The following is a 23080-nucleotide window of genomic DNA, read 5'->3' as shown; positions in this document are numbered from 1 at the left end:
GGCCGGGGCGGGGCGAACATTAACCCCGGCGTAGCCGGCCCCGCCCACGCCCGGTGCGCCCCTGCAGCCCTAGCTTCCGGGCCGCCTACCCTCAGTCCCTGCCATCTTCCACCCTGCTTCTGCAACCTGGTACCCAAACAGGCTCAGAGGCCGGCGCGCCCTGCCCCGGTCCCAACCTCGCGAGGCTCCATGCGCCCCAGAAGTACACCCCTATCCCCGGAGGCCCAGACACTTCGGGAAGCGCCTACGATGTCTGGCACCCGAAGGTGGGTCAGATGCTCAGGGGCGGCCAACTCCCTTTCCGGTCCGGGCCAGCATTCCCAGACCCAGGCCGGAGGCGCTAGAGAAGGGGCTGGGGGAGGAGAAACGGGGAAAGCCCGACGCCAGTGATCTCGCTGTCGTGGTCAGCCCTCGGGAAGTCTTTTCCATCTTGTAGCGGGAAGAGATCCCAGAAGCTGTGTGGCTGCACCTTTGGTAACTGGAATCCCGGATGCCTGCTGGATTGTCACCACCTTTGCCAGCTCTGGAAACCCTCCTTTCTGTTACAGTTGAGAAACAAGAGATTTCCCCGGGCCAGGTATGCCTACTTGATCCTCAGTGATTCCTTTTGTTTTGAGGCCCTTCCTCATTTTGTACTAACGTTTCCTTTCGGGTCGTTGTCAGAGCTGAGTTGGCTTCATTGGTCAGACGATCCCTTCTCTGGAGCACAGAATCTCTCTCCTCTCTCACCAGGTGGGGTGCTCCTGGTTAGGAGCTGGCTCTTTCTTTCAGTAAAATAACATCCTTGGAAGCTAGAGGTTCCAGATCACCAGAGTAGCTGAGCCTTCACTGAGCCCTGGACTCCTTGAAACCAAGCTCATTGCTTTTCCTGAGTGAAGAACTCTTAAAGGCCATTCTTTACAGAGCAAGATTGGTCTGGTTAATGTTCTCCTCAAAAGAGATTCCATATGGGACTTCCCTGGTAGTACCATGAATAGAAATCTGCCTGCCAATGCAGGGGTCACAGATTCAAGCCCTGATCCAGGAAGATTCCACATGCCAGGAACAACTAAAACCCATGAGCCGCAACTACTGAACTCGCGAGCTGCAACTAGTGAAGCCTGTTCACCTAGAGTCCGAGCCCTGCAACGAAAGAAATCACAGCAATGAGAAACCCTTGCACCACAACAAAGAGTGGCCTGCAGCAACGAAGACCCAGCGCAACCAAAAATAAGTTAATAAATAATTTTTTACAAAAAAGATTCCACACCTTCACGATGACAACAAACCCCAGCCCAATGGGAACGGTCTTCTTACCCACTAGATCCTGTAGCCAACCCTTCAGTCTTTTTCCTAGCTTAACTGCTACATTCCCTAGCTGCACACATTATGGGTATGGGTATTGGGTGTGGGAATCGGGAGTCTGTCTCCCCTCTGAATTTTCTGGGTTTTTCCACTGCCGCAGGCATGATGGGGAACATAGATGGTATGCTGGGGAATGAAGCATGTGATTGTGTAGTTACTGGAAAGAAAGAATTTTGTTGAGATTTGATTCCTGCCTCCTTTAATACCTTATACATACAAAAATCCTAACTCAGAAGACTTACCCTATGGTAATATTACTACAGATTAATCATTACTTCCATCATATATACCATTACAAAAACCTACATCTGATAATGCCCAAAACCTGTTCCCAAGTATTTCCCACACATTGCCCCATTCAGTCAAAACAAACCAAGAAAGTAGGTACTAATTTTATCCCCATTTTACAAATGAGCAAGCAGGCTCAGGCAGGTGGACAAACTCGCTAGGTCACGTGACCGATAGGTGCAAGAACCAGGACTGGAGTTCAGGCAGGCTAAGTCTATTGCTTCAAAACCTAAACACTGTGCTTTTACTGCACTTTCAATTCTGACTTCAGCTGGAAATTCTACACTCAGCTCAGATCAACTTGCCTTGAAAATCGACAGACTTTCAAGTGGTGATCAGCCACCATTTGAGATGCCTGCTGGGTTCCAGACATGTGACATCTGTGACCTCTGATGCTCACAACAGCTCTGAGAATAGTTTCTACTTTGCAGGGAGGCTCACTAAACTCCACCAAGGTAAGATAGTGAAGAGTGGGAGGCAAGACGCTATAGGGGTTCAGCTTGTGGGCTTCAGACTCAGATTACAGGGTTTAACTCTTTCATCTGCCACTTAATGTCACTGTGGCCTTTGGCAACTTACTTAGCCCCTCTGTGCCTTAGCCTTCTTGTATACAACATGGGACTTCCTAGGGTTAGTATGAGAATTAAATGAGTTAATACAGAGAAAACATTTGACTCTGAGTGCTCAATAAATATTACCTGAAAAAAGTGACAGAGTCAGAATTTTATCTCAAGTATCTCAGACATCAAAAACTATACTTTGGGAACTTCCTGGTGGTCCAGTGGCCAAGACTCCACGCTCCCAATGTAGGAGGCTCAGGTTCGATACCAGGTCAGGGAACCAGATTCCACATGCTGCAAGGAATATCAAAGATCCTGTGTGCTGCAAGACCTGGCACAGTCAAATAAATATATTTTTTAAAAATCCCAAAACCTATACTTTTCACACTACATTATGCTGGTTCTTACATCCTAAAAAGGAAAGCTACATATGAAGGGAAAAAGACTAAGTTCACTAAAGCGGTAAAGGTGATGACATTTGAATGATGAAAATATGGGGTAACATTTTCTTTTTTCTAGCTTAAAAATTATTACCAAAGTTTCCTTTGGTGAGCAAGAAGTGTTTCCCTGAGGAAGAGAAAAATATGTCATGACAGCTTTCACATTCATCATATTTAGCCCCACATTACTTCTTTTTCCACATTCTCTCCTCATCTCACTGACCCAGCCACTTTGTCCCAGTATCTCTGTGCCCCCTGCCTTTCCTTGGGCTTCCCTTGCAAACATCCAGCCAGCCCTGGGTGATGGAAATCTTCTTCAGTAACTGCTCACATCCATCCCATCTTGTCTGTTGCCACTGCTGCCCTAGTTTTGGGCTCTGTACCAGCTTAGAGATGTACTCCAGGCCACCCTGCACATGGCATGTGGCTCCCTCCTCCAGCCCTGCCCTTCACCTGTTCAGGTCCTCAGTGACTCCCAAGAGCCTCTCTAGCAGTATGTACAGAGCCAGCTCCTCTGGGTGGGTTCATAAAATTTGGTTTATGGAGAGGCAGAGAGCGTCAGAGCTATTGGGAGTCTCAGTTAAAGCTCTTCCCCTTACATATAAGGAAGCTGTATGTCCTATATATAGGCCCAGAGATCGGTCATTGGTTTGTTCAGAGACAAACAGAGCTAGTATGTGGCAGAGGCCATCTCTACACTTCAAGTCTCTTGACTGCCAATATAGGGCCCTTTCTGTGATTCTGACTTACCTTCCTACAAAGCATTTGCAGATGATATTGTTTTCTTTTCTCTCTCTCTCCTGTTTTGGCCATGCTGTGTGGCTTATAGGATCTCAGTTCTCCTACCAGGGGCTGAACCTGGGCTACAGCAGTGAAAGCCTAGAACACTAACCACTAGACAACCAGGGAATTCCCCCAGATGATATTGTTTTCTGATTGTACATTGCAGGCCCAAGGGAGCTGTCCAGGTGAGTTAGCTCTTTTGTTAGGCCACGTGGTTCACACTCCCTATCTGAACTTGGGGAAGAGAAAGCCAGGGTTTATGCTATAGGCTTCCTTCATATTTGCAATACCACCAGTACCAACCACTGATGTTAGGAGAGGGTGTTTTGGTGAGAACATGTGGTCCTTAACACCATACTAGAAAAGGAACACTGAGTGCCTTGTCTTGGATGGTGGTCTGGTGGTTTCTATAAGTAGGTTTAATGAACTATCTACAAAGACTGCTATCAACGATGGTGGACAGGACCTCACCTTCCTTGTAAGTGCATGCTGCTCCTCCCACCAGGAGGTGGTGTCTACCTTTCCCTTCCCTTTGAATTTGTAACTTGCTTTGACCAATAGGACAGAGTAGAAGTGGTGCCATGTGGCTTTCAAACCTCAGCCTTGTGGCTTGCATTTTCCCTCTTAGAACCAGTTGTCAGGTAAAGAAGTTTGACAACCCTGAGGGAGAGAGAGGCCACCGGAGGAGAGCAAGATCGGAGGATGAGAGGTTGTGATGGGAGAAAGAGGTGTCTGGCTATCTCACAGCCACCCCAGCTGAGCAGCTTCATTAAACCATTGTTCACCCTTAGCCCCAGTTGACTCACTCCAACAGAGATTAGCTACACCTCCAAAACCCTGCCCACGTTGCAGAATCATGAGCAAATGTGTTCGTTTTAAGCCTTTAAATTTTGGGGTGATTTCTGTAAGCAGATAAGTTAGGGAGCCCCTGAAGAAAGAGAACCAGGAATGGCATTCTCGGCATAAGAGAAGCCACTGGGGGGAATTCCCTGGTGGTCCAATGGTTAGGATTCCTGGCTTTCACAGCCAGGGGCCCAAATTTGATGAGCAGCCGAAGGAAAAAAAGAGAGAGAGAAGCCATTTTGGCCGGAGCTATTTTGTGTTCCCTGATAGTTCAGTTTGTGAAGAATCTGCCTGCAATGCAGGAGACCCCAGTTTGATTCCTGGGTTGGGAAGATCCCCTGGAGAAGGAATAGGCTTCCCACTCCAGTGTTCTCGGGCTTCCCTCATGGCTCAGCTGATAAAGAATCCACTTGTAGTGTGGGAGACCTGGGTTCAATCCCTGGGTTGGGAAGATCCCCTGGAGAAGGGAAAGGCTGCCCACTCCAGTATTCTGGCCTGGAGAATTCCTGGATTGCTAAGAGTCAGACATGACTGAGCAATTTTCACTTTCATTTTGTGACCTAAGCCTGGCCACAGTGCTTGCCCTTGAACAGGTCTAAGTAACAAGGATCTTGAGGGAACAAAGAAATGTCAGAACAGAGAAGACAGTCAAACAATAGTCCTGTGATAAAGCAGAGTCCTAGTTCCTCCTCAAGGAATATACATAATAATATATCTTTGACTTCAGCTGGAGCTAAGGCCCCCACCCTGGTGGAGGACAGAATAATGATACTGACCCTCCTGACTTCAATCCACCAAGACTTGGACTCCTAAAACTTTGCCCTAATTTTATGCAGAATTTTCTGCTCAAGCCTCCTCATGAATATGCATATCAGTTCAGTTCAGTTTGGGCTTCCCTTGTGGCTCAGCTGATAAAGAATCCGCCTGCAATGTAGGAGACCTGGGTTCGATCCCTGGGTGGGGAAGATCCCCTGGAGAAGGGAAAGGCTACTCACTCTACTATTCTGGCCTGGAGAATTCCATGGACAGAGGAGCCTGGCAGGCTACAGTCCACGGGGTCACAAAGAATAGGACATGACTGAGCTACCAACACTTTCAGTTCAGTCGCTCAGTCATGTCCGACTCTTTGCGACCCCATGGCCACAGTGCTTACCCTTGAATAGGTGTAGGTAATAAGGATCCTGAGGGAACAAGGAAATGTCAGAACAGAGAAGACAGTCCAACAATAGACCTGTGATAATGCATATGCATATACTCTTAGTTCAAAACTTCCCTAATTTTGCTGTTAGGGGAGAGGCTGCTTTGAGAAAGTTCCCTGGTGTCCTCCTGACCTGTTGCTATTGCTGTTGTTTAGTCGCTAAGTCATGTCTGACTCTTTTGTGACCCCATGGACTGTAGCCCATCAGGCTCCTCTGTCCCTGGGATTTCCCAGGCAAGAATACTGGAGTGGGATGCCATTTCCTTCTCCAGGGGATCTTCCTTACCCAGGGATTGAACTCACATCTCTTATGTCTCCCGCACAGGTGGGTTCTTTACCACTAGTGCTACCTGGGAATCCCCAAGGAAGTAATAATTTGACTTGCTGCAAATAATAATAAATCCTTCCTTCTTCCAATCTTTGGCTTGATTGTGTCTGTTGGCTTGAGAGGCAAACCCAGTTCTCCAATAACAGTTTGTTTTGTGGCAATAACTGAAGCGGAGGGACAATGTATTTACAGAACAATTTTTGGTACTAATTATCTGATTATCTGGAGAAGGAAATGGCTACCCACTCCAGTATTCTTGCCTGGTGAATCCCATGGACAATCCCATGAAATCTGGTGGACTACAGCCCAGAGGGGAGCAAAGAGTTGGACATGACTGAGCGACTGAGCACTAGCACATCTAATGATTAAAGCTAAATAAGTTGTATTTTAATGATCTAAAACCCACGAATTCCCTTGATAATGCAGGGCCAAGGATTTTTAAGGAAAGTAATGCAATATTTGTCAAGGTGAGGCTACTGTCATTGGTTTAATCTTCATTTAAAAGAGACAAGTCCCCTCAGATACTGCTGCAATCCTCAAAGGGCTTTATTTGGCCGTGCTGCACAGCTTGTGGGATCTTAGTTCCCCAACCAGGGATTGAACCCCAGCTCTCAGTAGTAAAAGTGTGGAGTCCTATCCACTGGACCACCAGGGAATTCCCTAAAAGGGGCACTTTTGAAGAATTCTGCTAACGTCAAAAACGTTCACAATAGTTCAGTGTGGTAGATAACCTCTAAATGATCACCAATGATTCATACCGGCCAGTATTCATGCCCGTGTGTGTAATCTCCTCCCTCAGGGTCGCTGGACTTAGTGATTGGCCTCTGATGAATAGAATACAGCACAGCAAGTCATGGGATGTCACTTCCTAGATTAGGTTACAAAAAGACTGTGACTTCCATCTTAGCTGTCCCCCTCCCTCTCTCAGTGCCCTGTCTCTGGTGGAAACCAGCTGCCATGTGGTGAGTAGCCCGCTAGAGAGGCCCACATGGCAGGGAACAGATGTCTGACCAACAACACTGGCCTGTGCTGGCTTGCACACTTCTGAGAACCCCTGAACCAGAGGCGTCGGCTAAGCCACCTACTGAAACTGATATAATAAATACCCATTGCTTTAATCAAGCTTTGCTGGTGGTTCAGTGGTAAAGAATCGCCTGCCAATGCAGAAGACATGGGTTTGATCCCTGGGTTGGGAAGATACTCTGGAGAAGGAAATGGCAACCCACTTGCCTGGGAAATCACTTGGACAGGGGAGCCTGGCAGGCTACAATCCTGGGGTGACAAAATAGTTTGACATGACTTAGCAATGCAATAATTGTTTTAAGCTGCTAAATTTGGGGGTAATTTGTTATGTAGTAATATATAACTGTTCTGTGCTCAGTTGCTTCAGTTGTGTCTGACTCTTTGTGACCCTGAGGACTTTAGCTTGCCAGGCTCCTCTGTCCATGGGATTCTCCAGGCAAAAATATTGGAGATCCTCCTCCAGGGGATCTTCCCAACCCAGGGACTGAACCTGTGTCTCCTGTGTCTCCTGTATTGCAGGTGGATTCTTTACCCACTGAGCCACCTGGGAAGCCCTAACATATTCATTAATTGAAAAAATTAGGTTATCAAACTATAAACAGTTTATTTGGTACAACCTTTCAAGGAGCCTCTAGAATTTCCCTAAAAGAGGGGTGAGGGGAAACACAGGGTGCTAAAAAAAAAGGAATAGTTACAAAGATGTTCAAAGTAGCAATATTTATAATGGCACACAAAAAAATTGGTAGCAATCCTTGATTCTAATAGCAAAGGACTGAGTAATTAGATCATGGAATTGCCTTTAACAGAACAGGTTGGAATCCATTAGTGAGTCTTAAAAACAAAGTGACTTGCCATGAGCATTTGAAAAAAATAAAAATAAGTTTTGTTTTGTAAGAAACGTACATTTCATGTTTTTATGTGTGTCTGTCATGAAGTTAAATGAATTTCTTACTTTGAGTCATAGTCTAAATTTTGAAAAATTCTGCAGTGTTGAAAAAGATATATATAATACAAAACTATTCAAGATAAGTTGTTACAAAATAGCACGCATATATTACAAAATGATCTAATTTCATGAAAATCCAAAATAAGTAAATGCATATGAGAAATGGAAAATATACCAAACAGATAATTTATACTTCTTGTATCTATATTTCAGGATTTTCTACAATGAACGTGTCTTTTTTAAACTTGTTTTTTTATTGAAGTATAGTTGATAGTTAATTTATAATGTTGTGTTAATTTCTGCTGTATAGCAAAGTGACTGAGTTAGACACATATATGCATTCTTTTTTATATTCTTTTCTATTATGGTTTATCCCAGGATATTGCATATAGTTCTCTGTGCTGTACAGTGGGACCTAGATGTTTATCCATTCTAAATGTAATAGTTTGCATCTACTACCCTCAGTCTCCCAGTCCATCCCTCTCCTACCCTTTTCCCCTTGACAGTTGCAAGTCTGTCATCTTTATCTGTGAGTCTGTTTCTGCTAAACTTATTTCTTGAATAATAATGATAATAATTTTTAAAGTTTTCTAAATAATTACATATATATTTTCTAAATAATTATTTTTCTAAATAATTATATATTATTAAATGTATCATTTTCTCAACTATGTTAAATATATATGCATAGAAAATGACTAAAAAGAAACTTGCCAGAATGCTAGCAGTGGCGGTTTTTGTGTGGCAGGATTATGGGAATTTTTAAATGTTTTAGAAAATTTAGAAATGTTTCTAAAATGAATGTGTGTTTTTTTCTTTTTTTCTTAATTTATTTTTAATTGAAGGATAATTACAATGTTGTGTTGGTTTCTGCCATACATCAACATGGATCAGTCATAGGTATTTATGTCCCCTCCCTCCTGAACCTCCCTCCCAATATTTTTCTTTTTTTATAAAATATTTTAGGAATTTTCCTGGTGGTCCAGTGGGCATTCCACTTCAGGTGGTAAGGGTTCCATCCCCGGTTGAGGAATTAAAAACCAAGAAGCATGGTCAAAAAATTTTTTTTAAAAAATAAGAGAAAGAAAGAAAACATCTAGTTCTGATGGGGCCTGCTTGCTGCTTATTTTATTCCACCACTGCACCCAGGCCTGGCTGGGACAGCAGGGCAGACACCCTTGCCTCTGCCCAAGCCTGCACCCTCTTTATTTCCCCACCCTGATATGAACCTGTGGTCCTGGTGGTTTTTCTTATCTTGAAACTTGAGTTCCCTTATCTTGGGCAAACTTATTGATGAGTGGTGACATGTGTAGGTCAATGCTGAGATGGAAGAATGTAAATAAGGAGACTTATACATAAATACGGAGACGGCAATGGCACCCCACTCCAGTACTCTTGCCTGGAAAATCCCATGGACGGAGGAGCCTGGTATACTACAGTCCATGGGGTCGCTAAGAGTCAGACACGACTGAGTGACTTCACTTTCGCTTTTCCCTTTCATGCACTGGAGAAGGAAATGGCAACCCACTCCAGTATTCTTGCCTGGAGAATCCCAGGGGCGGCAGAGCCTGGTGGGTTGCTGTCTACGGGGTCACACAGAGTCGGACATGACTGAAGTGACTTAGCAGCAGCATACATAAATAATGGGCATAACTCTTTCGTGTGCCATCGAGCATCTCTGGGGCTGTGTTGTGTGCCCCTGCAGAGTCTTACCAACCCCCAGCTTATAGATGAGGAAATATGCTCAGAGAGCTCCCATGTATGAACCTGTGTTCCTGTATTGGCATTCATGAAATTTGCATGTCCCAATCCATCACCAAGTTCTGTTAAATATTACCCCCTATATAGCTCTCCAATCTGCAACTTCTCACTATCACCAACACCTCCTCCCCAAGTCAAGCCCTACAGCAGTGGTCTCCCCACTGACTTCCAGGACTTCTGCACCCTCTGATCCTCTCTCTATTCAAAATCTGAACATGTCAGTGTGCCCAACCACCCTTGCTTAAGATTTTGTAGCAACTCTCAGTGCTCTTAGGATAGAGACAAAACTTCTTACCATGGTTCACAGGGCCCTAAGTGGATAGATCCACCCTGTGTGCCTCAAGACACACTTCTGCCTCCCTCATCTCTTTAAAAAATTTTGTTTATTGGCTGCACTGCACAGTTTGTGGAATTTTAGTTCCCTGACCAGGGATCGAACCTGGGTCCACAGCAGTGAAAGCACTGAGTTTTAACCACTGGACTGCCAGCAGATTTCCCCTGCCTCCTCTCTTTGTTCCAGCTCTATTGACCTTCTCCAGCCCCTGGTACTTACCTTCTTCCTCCTGCCACAAGGCCTTTGCCTATGCTGTGCCTTCTGCCAATTCCCTCCTCTCCCCTGTACCTAGTTAACTCCTACTTATCATTCAGAACTCAGTCCAAATGTTACCACTTGTTAGGTCATACCCTCACTAGACATTCTATATCACCTCTTACCTTTTCAGAAAAGAAATATAGTTGCGGTTTTACATTTATTTGATTAGTTGATTAATGTTTATTTTTACACTAGACTGTAAGTTCCATGAAGGCTGAGACTGTGTCTTTTTTGGATCACCAGTCTCCAGTATTGAGCATAATGCTTGGCCTACCAGAGGAGTTCATAAAATCTTTGTTAAATGAGTAAGTTAATGAATGAACAAAACCACGGGCTATTCTGATCTAGTTCCTTTTCCTGAAAGGGCTCTTGAGCCCTTCAGGAGACAGAAACAGAACGGGGAGGGAACTATCATAATAATGCCTATCACACTGTGTAACATGTCATCAAGGTAACAACTGAGTCTGCAGGCTGTATTTTAGGGGCCTCCCTACCCCCTTCTTATTGCCACCTTCTTCCAAAGAGGGTCAGGAAGGAAGCCACTGCAGAGAAATTCCAGAGCCAGCCTTTGATGGACAGAGACTCACTGGGAAAGCAGGGAGGATGAGAAGGCAAAGAAAGGAAGAGAAAGGATGTCTGTTGAGAAAGGACTCTGTATTGAACATCATGCTAAATGTTTACACACATCATCTCATTTAATATTTACATATATATTTATCTGACTGCCTCGGGTCTTAGTGGCAGTACATGGAATCTTTGCGGAGTGCAGACTATCTGTTGTGGTACTCCGGCTTTAGCAGTTGTGGGCTTCAGTAGTTTCAGCGCACGCTTAATTGCTCCGCAGCATGTGGGGTCTATAGTTCCCCGACAGGGATTGAACTCATGTCTCCTGAATTACGAGGTGAATTCTTAACCACTGGACCACCAGGAAAGTTCCCACCATCTCATTTAATCCTCTCCAAACTCCATTTTGCAGATGAGAAAGTAGACTCAGGTTGTGAAACTGGAGGGTTATTAGACCAAAGCGGGGCAAAGCTGAGTTTGAACTGGGATCTGTCAATCTTCCTCTGATGCCTGGGTGTTTCTAGGCTACCATCCTGGCTTCCAACCCTCAAACACCTCCCCAACCTGGTTAACTTAGGGCCTAAAATATCACCATTAAAGACTCATCAGTCGGTTTTTATCTAAAACTCTCTTGTAGGAGTCACTGTATGACAGATGAAATTGATAGATTGGAAATAGAAACTCAGCATCACAAAGGCAACCACTCTAAGACCTAAAAAGAAATTCATGAAAAAGAAATACGTAAATAAAAATAAGAATGTAGGAAGTAAAGGGGGTGAGGGAGTATGAGTGAGGGAGCTAATTTCTCATCATTCATATTAGGAGACGAGAGATACTGTCTAAAATGGACAAATTGGAACTTCCCTGGCAGTCTAGTGGTTAAGACTCTGGTCAGAAAACCAAGATCCCTCATGCCACGCGGCACTGTGAAAAATAAAAAATAAATAAAAAATAAAATAAAATGGACACATTTGTGTTATTACACAAAGAGATAATGGTGATCACAGGAGAACTAAGAACAGAAACTGTTGGTAGGCTGCCTCTAGGGAGTGGAGCTGTGGAGAACGGAGAAACTTTCATTCTTTATTTGTCCTTCTTAGCTCTTCATTAAATATGTGTATATATATTCTTCTGTTGTGTAACTTTTCTAAAACGTTTGGAAATTTTTGTTACAAAAGACTGAAGACACAAAAACATTCCTTCCTTTAGAATGCAAGTTCTGTCTTGAAGTAATAGTCCTTGTTCAGTTCAGTCGCTCAGTCATGTCCGACTCTTTGCGACCCCATGAACCTCAGCACGCCAGGCCTCTCTGTCCATCACCAACTCCTGGAGTCCACCCAAACCCATGTCCATCAAGTTGATGATGCCATCCAGCCATCTCATCCTCTGTTGTGCCCTTCTCCTCCTGCCCTCAATCCTTCCCAGCATCAGGGTCTTTTCCAATGAGTCAGCTCTTCGCATCAGGTGGCCAAAGTATTGGAGTTTCAGCTTCAACATCAGTCCCTCCACTGAACACCCAGGACTGATCTCCTTTAGGATGGACTGGTTGGATCTCCTTGCAGTCCAAGGGACTCTCAAAGAGTCTTCTCCAACACCACAGTTCAAAAGCATCAATTTTTTGGCACTCAGCTTTCTTTATAGCCCAACTCTCACATCCATACATGACCACTGGAAAAACCATAACCTTGACTAGACGGATCTTTGTTGGCAAAGTAATGTCTCTGCTTTTTAATATGCTGTCTAGGTTGGTCATAACTTTCCTTGCAAGGAGTAAGCGTCTTTTAATTTCATTGCTGCAGTCACCATCTGCAGTGATTTTGGAGCCCAGAAAAATAAAGTTAGCCACTGTTTCCACTGTTTCCCCATCTATCTGCCATGAAGTGATGGGACCAGATGCCATGATTTTAGTTTTCTGAATGTTGAGCTTTAAGCCAACTTTTTCATTCTCTTCTTTCACTTTCATCAAGAGGCTCTTTAGTTCTTCTTCACTTTCTTCCATAAGGGTGGTGTCATCTGCATATCTGAAGTTATTGATATTTCTCCTGGCAATCTTGATTCCAGCTTATGTTTCTTCCAGCCCAGCGTTTCTCATGATGTACTCTGCATATAAGTTAAATAAGCAGGGTGACAATATACAGCCTTGACGTATTCCTTTTCCTATTTGGAACCAGTTGACACCTGGGTAAATGTTAGGTCTGCAGGGTTCCTCAGTGGACCTCAGTCAGGGGAGGTTCATGTGGTGATAAACATGGCTTCCTAAGCAGTTGCCTCTAGGGAATGGGCTTGGGAGACAAGTTCACCTTTGCAAACACACAGGACCAAGGTAGTACCTGTTCCCTCACAGTCCTAAAGGCAGCTCACACTCAGACACAAGAGAGTGCTGCCCCCACGAGGGCCAGAGATCACCACCCCTCTAATTATCCCTGATGAGACTCTGCCCTCAGCAGCACCAGGCTCTGAGCAGGAGCCTTTGCCAGCCAGGGATCCCCCCTCCTGCAGGATTCCTGTGAGCGTAGCTTCTGAAGGCCAGTGGATCTAGTCCCAGGAAAGCGGGATGCTGAGGTTTCTCTGGTGAGCGTGACTCAGGTTAGAGCTCTGCACCCCGCAGGACCCAAGGGCCTCTTCCATCTCCGAGGCATGGCACCCTCTTGACCTTTGTTCGTGTGCAGTTTATATCCCTGTTTTGCAGCAGCTGCAGAAAGGGAGGCGGGGCACAGCTCGGGAGTGCCACTTACTGGCAGCCTGGAGCCAGGAGCCTGGCATTCCCAGCACCAGACAAAGGCCAGTTGATCTTTGACCCCCGCCCCCCCAGAAGCCTTGGCCCTGCCTCCACCCGCCTTTCTTTCTTCCCTGCTGGCCTCTCCCTTTGCTCTCTCTCCTCATTCCCTGGCTTTCCGGCTCTGACTGGCAATTTTTCCCAACTCTTTGCCCAAACCAGTCCTTCCATGCTGTCTTCAAGCCCTGCTTCCTGCACATCTCCCAACCCGGACAAGGAGAATCCAAGTAAGAAGGTCCAGTGGGCTTCTAGGAGGAGAAGGACATCATCCACGGACTCTGAGTCGAAGTCCCATTCCGACCCCTCCAGAGCGTCCCGGTCCCGGAAACCCAGCCGGCTGACAGTGAAGTATGACCGGGGGCAGCTCCAGCGCTGGGTGGAGATGGAGCAGTGGGTGGACACCCAGGTTCAGGAGCTCTTCCAGGTGGGTAGGACCTGGCGGGCCTGGGGACTGGAGGGCACAAGAGAAGTGCTCTATGGAGAGGAAGCTTTTCCCACAGGTGATGCATGGGTTTGAAGTCCTGAAACTGCCCTCCCATTGGTCTGGGCTCTGCTTCCCACTCTGTATAATCTGGAGCAGGTCTTTTAACATCTCTGACGCTCAGTTTTCCATCTATAAAATGGGGCTATCAATGCCTGTTGTACCCCTTTTGTAGAACTTTTTGAGGCTCAGATGAGATGGTAGAGGAACTATTTTTATTTTAGTTTAGATACACATACCTGTCTAGTGCAACATTGTTCACTCCTGTAGCTATCAGCCATGTGTAGCTATTTAACTTTAAACTAATGAAAATTAAATAAAATTAAAAGTTCAGTCCTTCAGTCACACTAGCTACATTTCAAGTGCCCCATACCTCCAGGTGGCTAGTGGCTACCAAGTTGCCAGCACAGATACAAAACCTTTCCATCATCTCAGAACGGATAGTGCTGGAGTAGAATGTCAGAGTGCCCAATAGTGACTGCTAATATCAGTGCCTGACGTAGCCTTGGCCCTGGCTCTGACTGATTCCCCTCAACCACATCCTGGGAGAGCAGCATTTTATTTTTTACCTAGATACCTCCAAATCAAGATCCTAGTGTAGTAATGAAGGTTGCTCCAACAACAAGAATAACATTTTGAGCACTTAACCATACCCTAGGCACAGTGTCCAGCACCTGCCTTACGTTATTTCATTCAGCCCTCCCCACAAGTCCATTAGGTAGATTCTGTTTTGTTGTTGTTTAGTCACAAAGTCCTTTCTGACTCTTTTTGAAGCCTGCCAGGCTCCTCTGTCCATGGGATTTTCCATGGCAAGAATACTGGGGAGGGTTGCCATTTCCTCCTCCAGGGCATCTTCCCAACCAGGGATCCAACCCAAATCTCCTGCTTGGCAGGCATATTCTTTACCACTGAGCCACCTGGGAAGCCCAGATACTGTTTTACTGTGGAGGAAAAGGAGGCTTAGAAATGTTGAATAACTAGCCCAGGGTCACACCACTAGGGAGCCCTGGGACCAGGAGCTGAGCTGGGGCTCTGCCTGTAGCGCCTGAATGTTTATTCAAGTAGCTTAGTGGTTCCCCGAAGTTCTTCAGAAATAATCCAATGCCCCTGTTACACTTCAGCTGATTTTCAGTCTACCAGGGTGGGGCCCAGGCACTGGTCTTTTTCATAAGCTCCACTGCTGATCCTAGTGTGTGGCTAGCAAGAACCTCTGCACCAAGCCAGAGACCAGAGTCCTCCTTGTCCGCATGCCATGGTCCTTGTTTCTCTCCTTCCTGACTCAGGTCCTGTCTTTTTCTTGGGGAACAGCAAGGGTTTGTGACTCTCCCAGGTAAGAGCTGTGTCAGTGCTCCTGCAGTGGGGGTGGGGAAGAGTGATACACGTGGCCCAGGCTGTCTTGTGAAGCTCACTGTGTCACGTATCAGTTTGGTCCAGGTGTTGACAATGTCCCTGGCAGCATCCTGGGCCACTTGTGGAGGGGAGGGAGATGGCCTAGAGCTGCGAGCAGGAGAAGCAAACTTTCTTGGCCTGTGTCTACTCTGACTTTGCGGGACATTGCCACTCCCCTTCATTCCTGCCAGCACCCTCCCTCTCTGGACCTGTTTCAATTTCATATTGTTATACCTTTGGATAAAAAGTCTCATATTTCAGACACCTCAGGGCAAATCCTTCCAGGCATTAGAGAGAGAGAATAGCCAAAGAATCTTGTTTTGCAAGATCAAGGCAGGAGAAAAGCTGTACAATTATGAGCTCATAACATTAGAAAACAGGACCTGTGGGAAGACCGCTCCCAGGAAATGACTGGAATAAAATACCTGACCTGCGGTTCCCCTGGCAATTGTCCAAAGGTGCCAGGTGGGAGTTCCTGTCCTAATCTCTGCTCTTTTCAGCAGGAAGCAGGCAAGTAGTGGGAAGTCCTAGGTAGAGGCTAGTCACCTTGGGCAGAGATTGAGGCAACTCAGTCTCCAGCTTACCCTGCTTCAGTTCTGCCTTCATAGAGTCCCTCTCTACCAGCTGCCCCCCTACCCCTGGCCACATGCCCACCTTGGATATCACTGCTGGGATTGGTTCCAGGAGTAGGTTGCATCACTGTTTTTAGTTTAGTTTAATGGGACCCAACCTTCCTTTGTTGGAGGGCCCCACCTCTTCTCACTGTGTGTGCAGCCTGTTTTAGGGTCTTGAGAAGAGCCAAGTCTGGGTTCAACAAAGCAAACTGACATGGGGCCCTGGAGATCCTGTTGTCCAGAAATGGTTGTGTAGATTCAGCTTCTAAGCAGGGACTTAAACACTCGTGAGCTTCTTCTATTTTAAGGAGACTCCTGTTTAACACTATGCCCCGCTTTGGTTACCATCTCCTACTTCCTGTCTCCTTTACAAGGCTCCTTGATGAATTTGCACTCAGAGCCTTTACTAACTTTCCCCCTTCCCTTCCTATCACTATTTAAACCACTGTAATCCACAAACCACTGCAACCTGACTTTTGTTCCCACCACTCTATTGAGACCTCTTGGCAAAGTTGAGCATCACTACCTGGGGGGCTAAATCGAGTGTACATATAAGCAGGGGACACTGTTGACCAGCCCAGAGTTTTGAAACATTCCTGTAGTTTCCATGACACCATGCATTTTGAAGCAGCCCTTTTGATGTGATGACATTTTAAAAAACAATCTATTCAACTTACAACTGTTAAAAATGTATTGCCTAGGGCCCTCTCTCTTGAATTCCTGGGTGATGAGGGATGACCATCCACTCTGGCTGAGTGGAAATTAATTTGTCTATCAGTCCTCTGTGAGATCAGGGAGCTGTTCATTTCTGTACTTGCAGTGTCTCATAGTATCTGGCCTCGTGAAGTTTTACCCTCTGAATGTGTACGTTGTATTCAGCAAAAGCTCAGGAGAACCCTTATGCAGATTTTTGGAGGTCTCTTTCTTCATAACTCCCTCCTCTCTAGAACTTGTCAATTTATAGCCACCTCAACCCCAAACTCTGATCTCTGTCATATCAATTTAGTATGATCACTGCACTCTGCTTGGGATCTGCCTCTCTGCTCTGTGGTCTGGAAATTGCCTTCAGGATGAAACCCAGGACAATTGTAGAGTTTATCTCTTTCATTTCCCTTCTTTCCCAGGTAGTGCTGAGTTACCTGTTGTCTAAAGTCTGAGAACACTGTTCATATATTTTTGTCTAGTTTTCTAATTATTTTCTGACTTGTTACTTGTGTTGAGAGAATAAATCTGGTCCCTGTTACCCCATCATCAGAAGTGTAAACATCTTGTTAACTCCTACTCAGCCTTCAGGTCTCAGATTAGAGGTCACTTCTTCCTGGAAGCCTTCCTAAACCCCGGTCTTGGCTAGGTTCCCCTTTCATGTGTTCCTATAATATCTCATCAGAGTGCTTATCACCCTGTATTATAACTACCATTTTGTTTGTCTGTATCCCTCAGGAGAATATAAGCTTTTCAAGAGCAAGACCATATCTGCTTGTCTTCCTGTTATGGCCCCAGGACTCATCTCAATGCTTGGTGCACAACATGCTTTCAATAAGGATGCATTTAATGAATGAATGCTAAATCAGATGAGCTAGAAACCAAGGAAGCAAAGGAGAAAGTCTAGAGCTTAGGGTGAAAGAACTAACTTAGAATTCTAGCACTAATTTACTTTTAAAAGGGTATAGAAGGACCAAAACTAGTAACAGTGATTAACCATTGGCAGTGGAAGGAATGAGGGGGTAATTGAGGCATTTTTTCCCCTTCTTTCTTTTCTAAATCAACTTTATTGAAGCATAATTGGCAGACAATGAAATTTGCCTATTTTTAAAGTAGGGGGTAACCATTACCTCATCAAGATATGGAACATTTCCACCACCCAAAAAGTTCCCCTCAATAGCACTTAAACAATTTATACAACTAAATTACTTAATGCATCTGTTTTTATTATGTCTCCTCAACTGCCCCTAAGATAGGTTCTTTGAGGGCAGGATTTTTGTTTTGTTCACCGAAATTCCCAAGGTCAGAGTGCCAAGTTTATAGCAGCCACTGGACACATTTGTTGAATGAATAGATTCCAGACAATTAAATACTCAAATAGAAAAGGTGAAATTATCAAATATCCAGAAAAATGTAAGGTGAATATCAAATATTTACCCAAATCAGTATGGGAAGAACCTGCTAAGCATAGAAAAATTTTTTTTAAAAAGGAAGCAAAACTCAAACTGGAAAAAAACATTATTTCCAATTATATAATACACCTATTTCTCCAATGCCTCCCCCAAACAGTATATCCATGACACATGGAATGCTAGGGATAATCTGAGTCAAAACAAACAAATAAGCTTCTTAAGTCAGTTTAAAAAAACCCCTCAACAACCCCATAGAAAAATGGAGAAGGCAGCAGTTCTTGCAGTGTGTTCTGGTGACACCAGGGGTTCCCAAGACCTTTTCAGCGGGTCTACAGTTATTTTCATAAATAATGCAAGAAGTTGTTTGCCTTTTCAACTATATTGATATATGCATTAATGATGCAAAAGCAGTGGTAGACCTTGCCATGAATCAAGAAAATTGCACCAGCCTATTCTAGAAGTCATGATCTTCCCCATCAGGCAACTTTCACTTAATAAAGTCCTTGATGAAGCACTACAAAACCTTGAGTTTACATCTTAAATTTTTAAAAAACATTTTTATTAAAGTATAATCAACATTCGTTGTGTACAATGTAATGATTTTATATTTGTGTATATTGCAAAATGATTACCATAATAAGCCTAGTTAACAGTTGTCTTCATACATAGTTTCAAAAAAATTTTTGATAATTTTATTTATTTATGATTGTGCTGGGTTTTCATTGCCGTGCGAGCCTCTCGCTAGTTGTGGTGCGAGGGCTTCTCATTGCGGTAGCTTCTCCTTGCAGAGTATAAGCTCTAGGGCATCTGAGCTTCAGTAGTTGCAGTATGCGGGGTCAATAGTTGTGTGTGGTGCAAAAGTTGGGGCACATGGGCTTAGTTGCTCTGGCCAATGTGGGATCTTCCCGTACCAGGAATGGAACCCTTGTCTCCTGCATTGGCAGTCGGATTCTCTTTTTTTTTTTGACTGTGTTGAGTTTTAGTTGCGGCACATGGGCTTCTCTCTATTTGTGGTACCCGCAACACGTGGGATCTTAGTCCCCTAATCAGAGATCAAACCTGAACCTGTGTCCTCTGCTTCTGAAGGTAGGAAGGCAGATTCTTAACCACTTAACAACCAGGAGAGTCCCTGACAGGCAGATTGTTTACCACTGAGCCACCAAATTTTTTTTCTTGACAGGAGGACTTTTTTTTTTCTTTTTTCAAATCCATGCTCCCTGCAGTGGAAGATTCTTAACCACCAGACCACCAGGGAAGTCCCAAGGACTTTTAAGATTTATTCTTTAAGCAACTTTCAAATAGGCAGTACAAAATTATTAATTCTAGTCACCATGCTGTTCATTAGATCCCCATGACTTATTTGTTTTATTACTGCAAGTTTGTACCTTTTGATTTGCTTTACCCATTTTGCCTTTCCCCACCCCCACCTCAGCAACCACCAATCTGTTCTTTTATTGATGAGTTCTTTTTTTTTTAATGCCACATAAAAGTGAGATCATACAGTGTTTGTTTTTCTTTGATTTATTTCACTCAGCATAATACTGTCAAGGTCTATTCACGTTGTTGCACATGGCAGGATTTCTTTCTTTTTTATGGCTGAATAGTTTTCCAGTGCATATATATATATACACCACAGTTTCTTTATCTATTCACCCGTTGATGGATGCCTAGGTGGTTTCCACATCTTGGCTATTGCAAATTAACACTGCAGTGAACATGGGGGTTCATATACATTTTTGAATTACTGTTTTCATTTTCTTTGGATTAATATCCAGAAATGGAATTGCTGGGTTATATGGTAGTTTTATTTTTCAGTTTTTGAGGGACTTCCATACCATTTTCCATAGTGCCTGCACCAATTTACATTTCTACCAACAGGGCACAGAGGTTCCCTTTTCTCATATCCTCACCAACACTTGTTATTTATTTTTTTGCTATCTTTATTTTTAAATACACACACATGGTAAAATTTTTAAAAAATAATAAAATGGTACACAAAGACGTAAAATGAAAAATGTCTTTACTAAGTTATAGAAACACTTGTTATTGTCCTTTTGATAATAGCTATTCTAACAGGTGTGAGCTGATATCTCACTGTGGTTTTGATTTTCATTTCCCTAATGATGAGTGATTTTGAACATCTTTCAATTTACCTGTCGGCCATCTATATGTCTTTGAAAAAAACGTCTACTCAGATATTCTGCCCATTTTTAAAAAGCGACAAAAAGTTAGATTTTTTTGCTATTGAATTGTCTGAGTTCTTTATATATTTTAGATATTAACCCCTTATGATTTGCAAATATTTTATCCTATTTAGTAGGTTGCCTTTTCATTTTGTTGATGGTTTCTTTTGCCGTGCAGCTTTTCTCTTTTAATGACTTTATTTTTAGAGCAGTTTTAGGTTCACAGCAAAATTAAGCAGAAGGTGCTGGGAATTTCCATATTCTCCCTGTCCCCACACATGCATAGCTTTCCCACTATCAACATCCCCCTACTAGAGTACTAGTGCTGATGAATTTGTATTGATACATCATAACTACCCAAAATTCAGAGTTTATACTGGGATTCACTCTTGGTGTTATACATTCTAAGGGTTTTCACAAATGTATAACAACGTGTGTCTACCCTCCTGGTATCACATAGAGTAGTTTCACTGCCCTAAGAATTCTCTATGCTCCACCCATTCAGCACTCTTCCACTGTAACCCCTGATCTTTTTATTGTCTCTGTAATTTTCCAGAATGTCATATAGTTGGAATTGTACACTATGTAGACTTTTCAGGTTGGTTTTTTTTGCTTAGTAATATACATTTAAGCTTCCTCCATGTCTCTTTATGGTTTTATAGTTCGTTTTAGCACTGAATAATATTCCATTGTCTGGGTGCACCACCATTTATTCATTCATTTACCTACTGAAGGACATCTTGGTTGCCTCCAAGTTTTGGCAATTATGAATAAAACTGCTATAAACATTCATGTGCAGTTTTCTGTGCAGATATATTTTCAACTCATTTGGATAAATATCAAGGAACACAAGTGCTGTTTTGTATGATAGGAGTATGTTTTGTATGATAGGAGTATGTTTTGTGTTGTAAGAAAGTACCAAACTGTCTTCCAAAGTGGCTATCCCATTTTGCATTCCCACCAGCAATAAATAGGTATTCCTATTGCTCCACAGCCTCATCAGCATTTGGTATTTTAGGTTTGTTTTTGTTTGCCATTTTAATAGGTATATAATGGTATCTCATTGTTATTTCAATTTGCAATTCCCTAATGACATATTATGTTAGCATCATATGCTATTTGCTATCTCTGTATCTTCTTTGGTGAGGCAGATATTCAAAATTTCCCCATTTTTAAATTGGATTATTCATTTCTTATTGTTGGTTTTGAGAGTTCTTTGTATATTTTAGATAACATCCTTTATCAGATATATCTTTTACAAATATGTTCTCCCAGTCAATGGTTTGGTTTCTTACTCTCTTTACCTTCTACCATTTTTAATTTTATAAACTATGTATTGCTTAAATTTTTGCAATGACTATAATAACTTTTAAAGTTAGCTTTATTGAGATATGATTCACATACCATACAATTCCCACTTAAAGTGTAAAATCCAAATCATTTTAACTATCTTCATAGGTTGTACAACCATCAGTATGGTCTAATTTTGGGACATTTTACTATCCATAAAAGAAACCCTGTACCAGTTAGTAGTCACACCCCATTCCTTACCACCACCACTCCCAGCCTTAGGCAACCACCAATCTACTTTGTGTCTCTATAGATTGACCTATTCTGGATGTTTCATACAAATCGAATCATATAATATAAAGCCTTTGTAACTGGCTTCTTTCACTAACATGTTTTCAAAGTTAATCCCTGTTGTAGCATGAATCAGTCCTTTATTTCTTATTGGTGAAAATTACTGTATGGCTACATAATATTTTATTTATCCATTCACCAGTGGATGGTCATTTGAATATGAATAAGGCTATGAACTGCATTCATATGTGATTTTTACATGAATATATATTTTCACTTCTCTTGGGAACAGATCTAGGAGTGGAATTGTTGGGCCAAATGATAACTCCACATTTAACATATTAAGGAGCTGCCAAATTGTTTTCCAAAGCAGCTGCACCATTTTATATCCCTACTAACAATGTTTATAACTTTTGAAACTAAAGATACTCTTTTTAAAGAACCCTAGACTTTCAGGTAGAACATAGTAGGTGCTTTGTAACTGTTGAATGGAAGGATGAATGGGAGGTTTGAGTAAGGAGAGGAACCGAACATGGAAAACAGAGTGGGAGATGGGCGAACCCGACAGTGCCTTCCACTCCAGCACCAGCTGGCTGGGCTCCTCTGAGCCCCATGCGATTCCCAAACAGGATCAACCAACTTCTTCGGAGCCTGAGATCGACCTGGAGGCTCTCATGGAACTATCCACAGAGGAGCAGACGACTCAGCTGGAGGTATAATGGGTGACTGGGCCCCAGACCCAGGGTTGGGGGATGGAAGCTGGGCTCGGACCAAGGGGAACCCAAGAACCCAGATTCTGCTTCCCCATCCAGTGTGGGGAGAACCAGTTCAGAGGGGAAAATTCCCGGGAGACTGGGGACTCGTGAAAAAGTGCTGTGGCTCAGGGACCCACTCTTTGCTTTCTTCCACCAGGCTATTCTCCAAAACTGCCCCCGCCCCACAGAGGTAAGGGATGCTCTGCTGGTCTGGGGGTAAGATGAGGCCCAGTGGGCCGGCAGCTAGTGAAGAGGAAGGTTTGGTCCTGGGTCTTTCTCCCCTTCCCTGACTATGAGGCCATGGGGTCAGGTGGAGACTAGGGAGAGCACTGTGGTGGGGTAGGTGTGACCCCATAACTTGATCTCATCCCTGCTTCTGCTCCTCTGTTTCTTTCTCAGCCTTTTATCTCTGAGCTTCTCAGTCAACTCAAGAAACTTCAGAGACTCAGTCGACCTCAGAAATAAGCCTTGTGAGACTAGCATCATCAGCCTCAGCACTGCCCAGGCTGCCCTGAAC

At 43.7% G+C, this 23080-nt stretch overlaps 1 protein-coding gene across 1 annotated transcript; it reads left to right on the top strand.

Moving 5' to 3' along the window:
• The first annotated feature begins 13615 nt into the window (after positions 1–13615).
• On the top strand, positions 13616–23080 carry PPP1R14D (protein phosphatase 1 regulatory inhibitor subunit 14D). Its single transcript, XM_081507251.1, has 4 exons — positions 13616–13870; positions 22438–22521; positions 22721–22753; positions 22963–23080. Exons 1-4 carry the CDS (start codon positions 13616–13618, stop codon positions 23026–23028), a joined length of 438 nt encoding a protein of 145 aa, XP_081363377.1. The 3' UTR covers positions 23029–23080.

Source organism: Giraffa tippelskirchi, chromosome 7 (genome assembly GCF_054371585.1).
Source record: "Giraffa tippelskirchi isolate mGirTip1 chromosome 7, T2T-mGirTip1v1.2.pri, whole genome shotgun sequence".
Classification (NCBI taxonomy): domain Eukaryota; kingdom Metazoa; phylum Chordata; class Mammalia; order Artiodactyla; family Giraffidae; genus Giraffa; species Giraffa tippelskirchi.
The sequence above is the reverse complement of the archived record's forward strand: the minus strand, read 5'-3'. Positions and strand labels throughout refer to the sequence as shown.

What these genes read in the sequence shown, in the direction of transcription:
- PPP1R14D (XM_081507251.1), top strand. Translation starts at nt 13,616, where the DNA reads ATGCTGTCTTCAAGCCCTGCTTCCTGCACATCTCCCAACCCGGACAAG. An exon ending in AGGTTCAGGAGCTCTTCCAG is followed by an intron (nt 13,871 to 22,437) that starts GTGGGTAGGACC and finishes ATTCCCAAACAG; the next exon opens with GATCAACCAACTTCTTCGGA. An exon ending in ACTGCCCCCGCCCCACAGAG is followed by an intron (nt 22,754 to 22,962) that starts GTAAGGGATGCT and finishes TTTCTTTCTCAG; the next exon opens with CCTTTTATCTCTGAGCTTCT.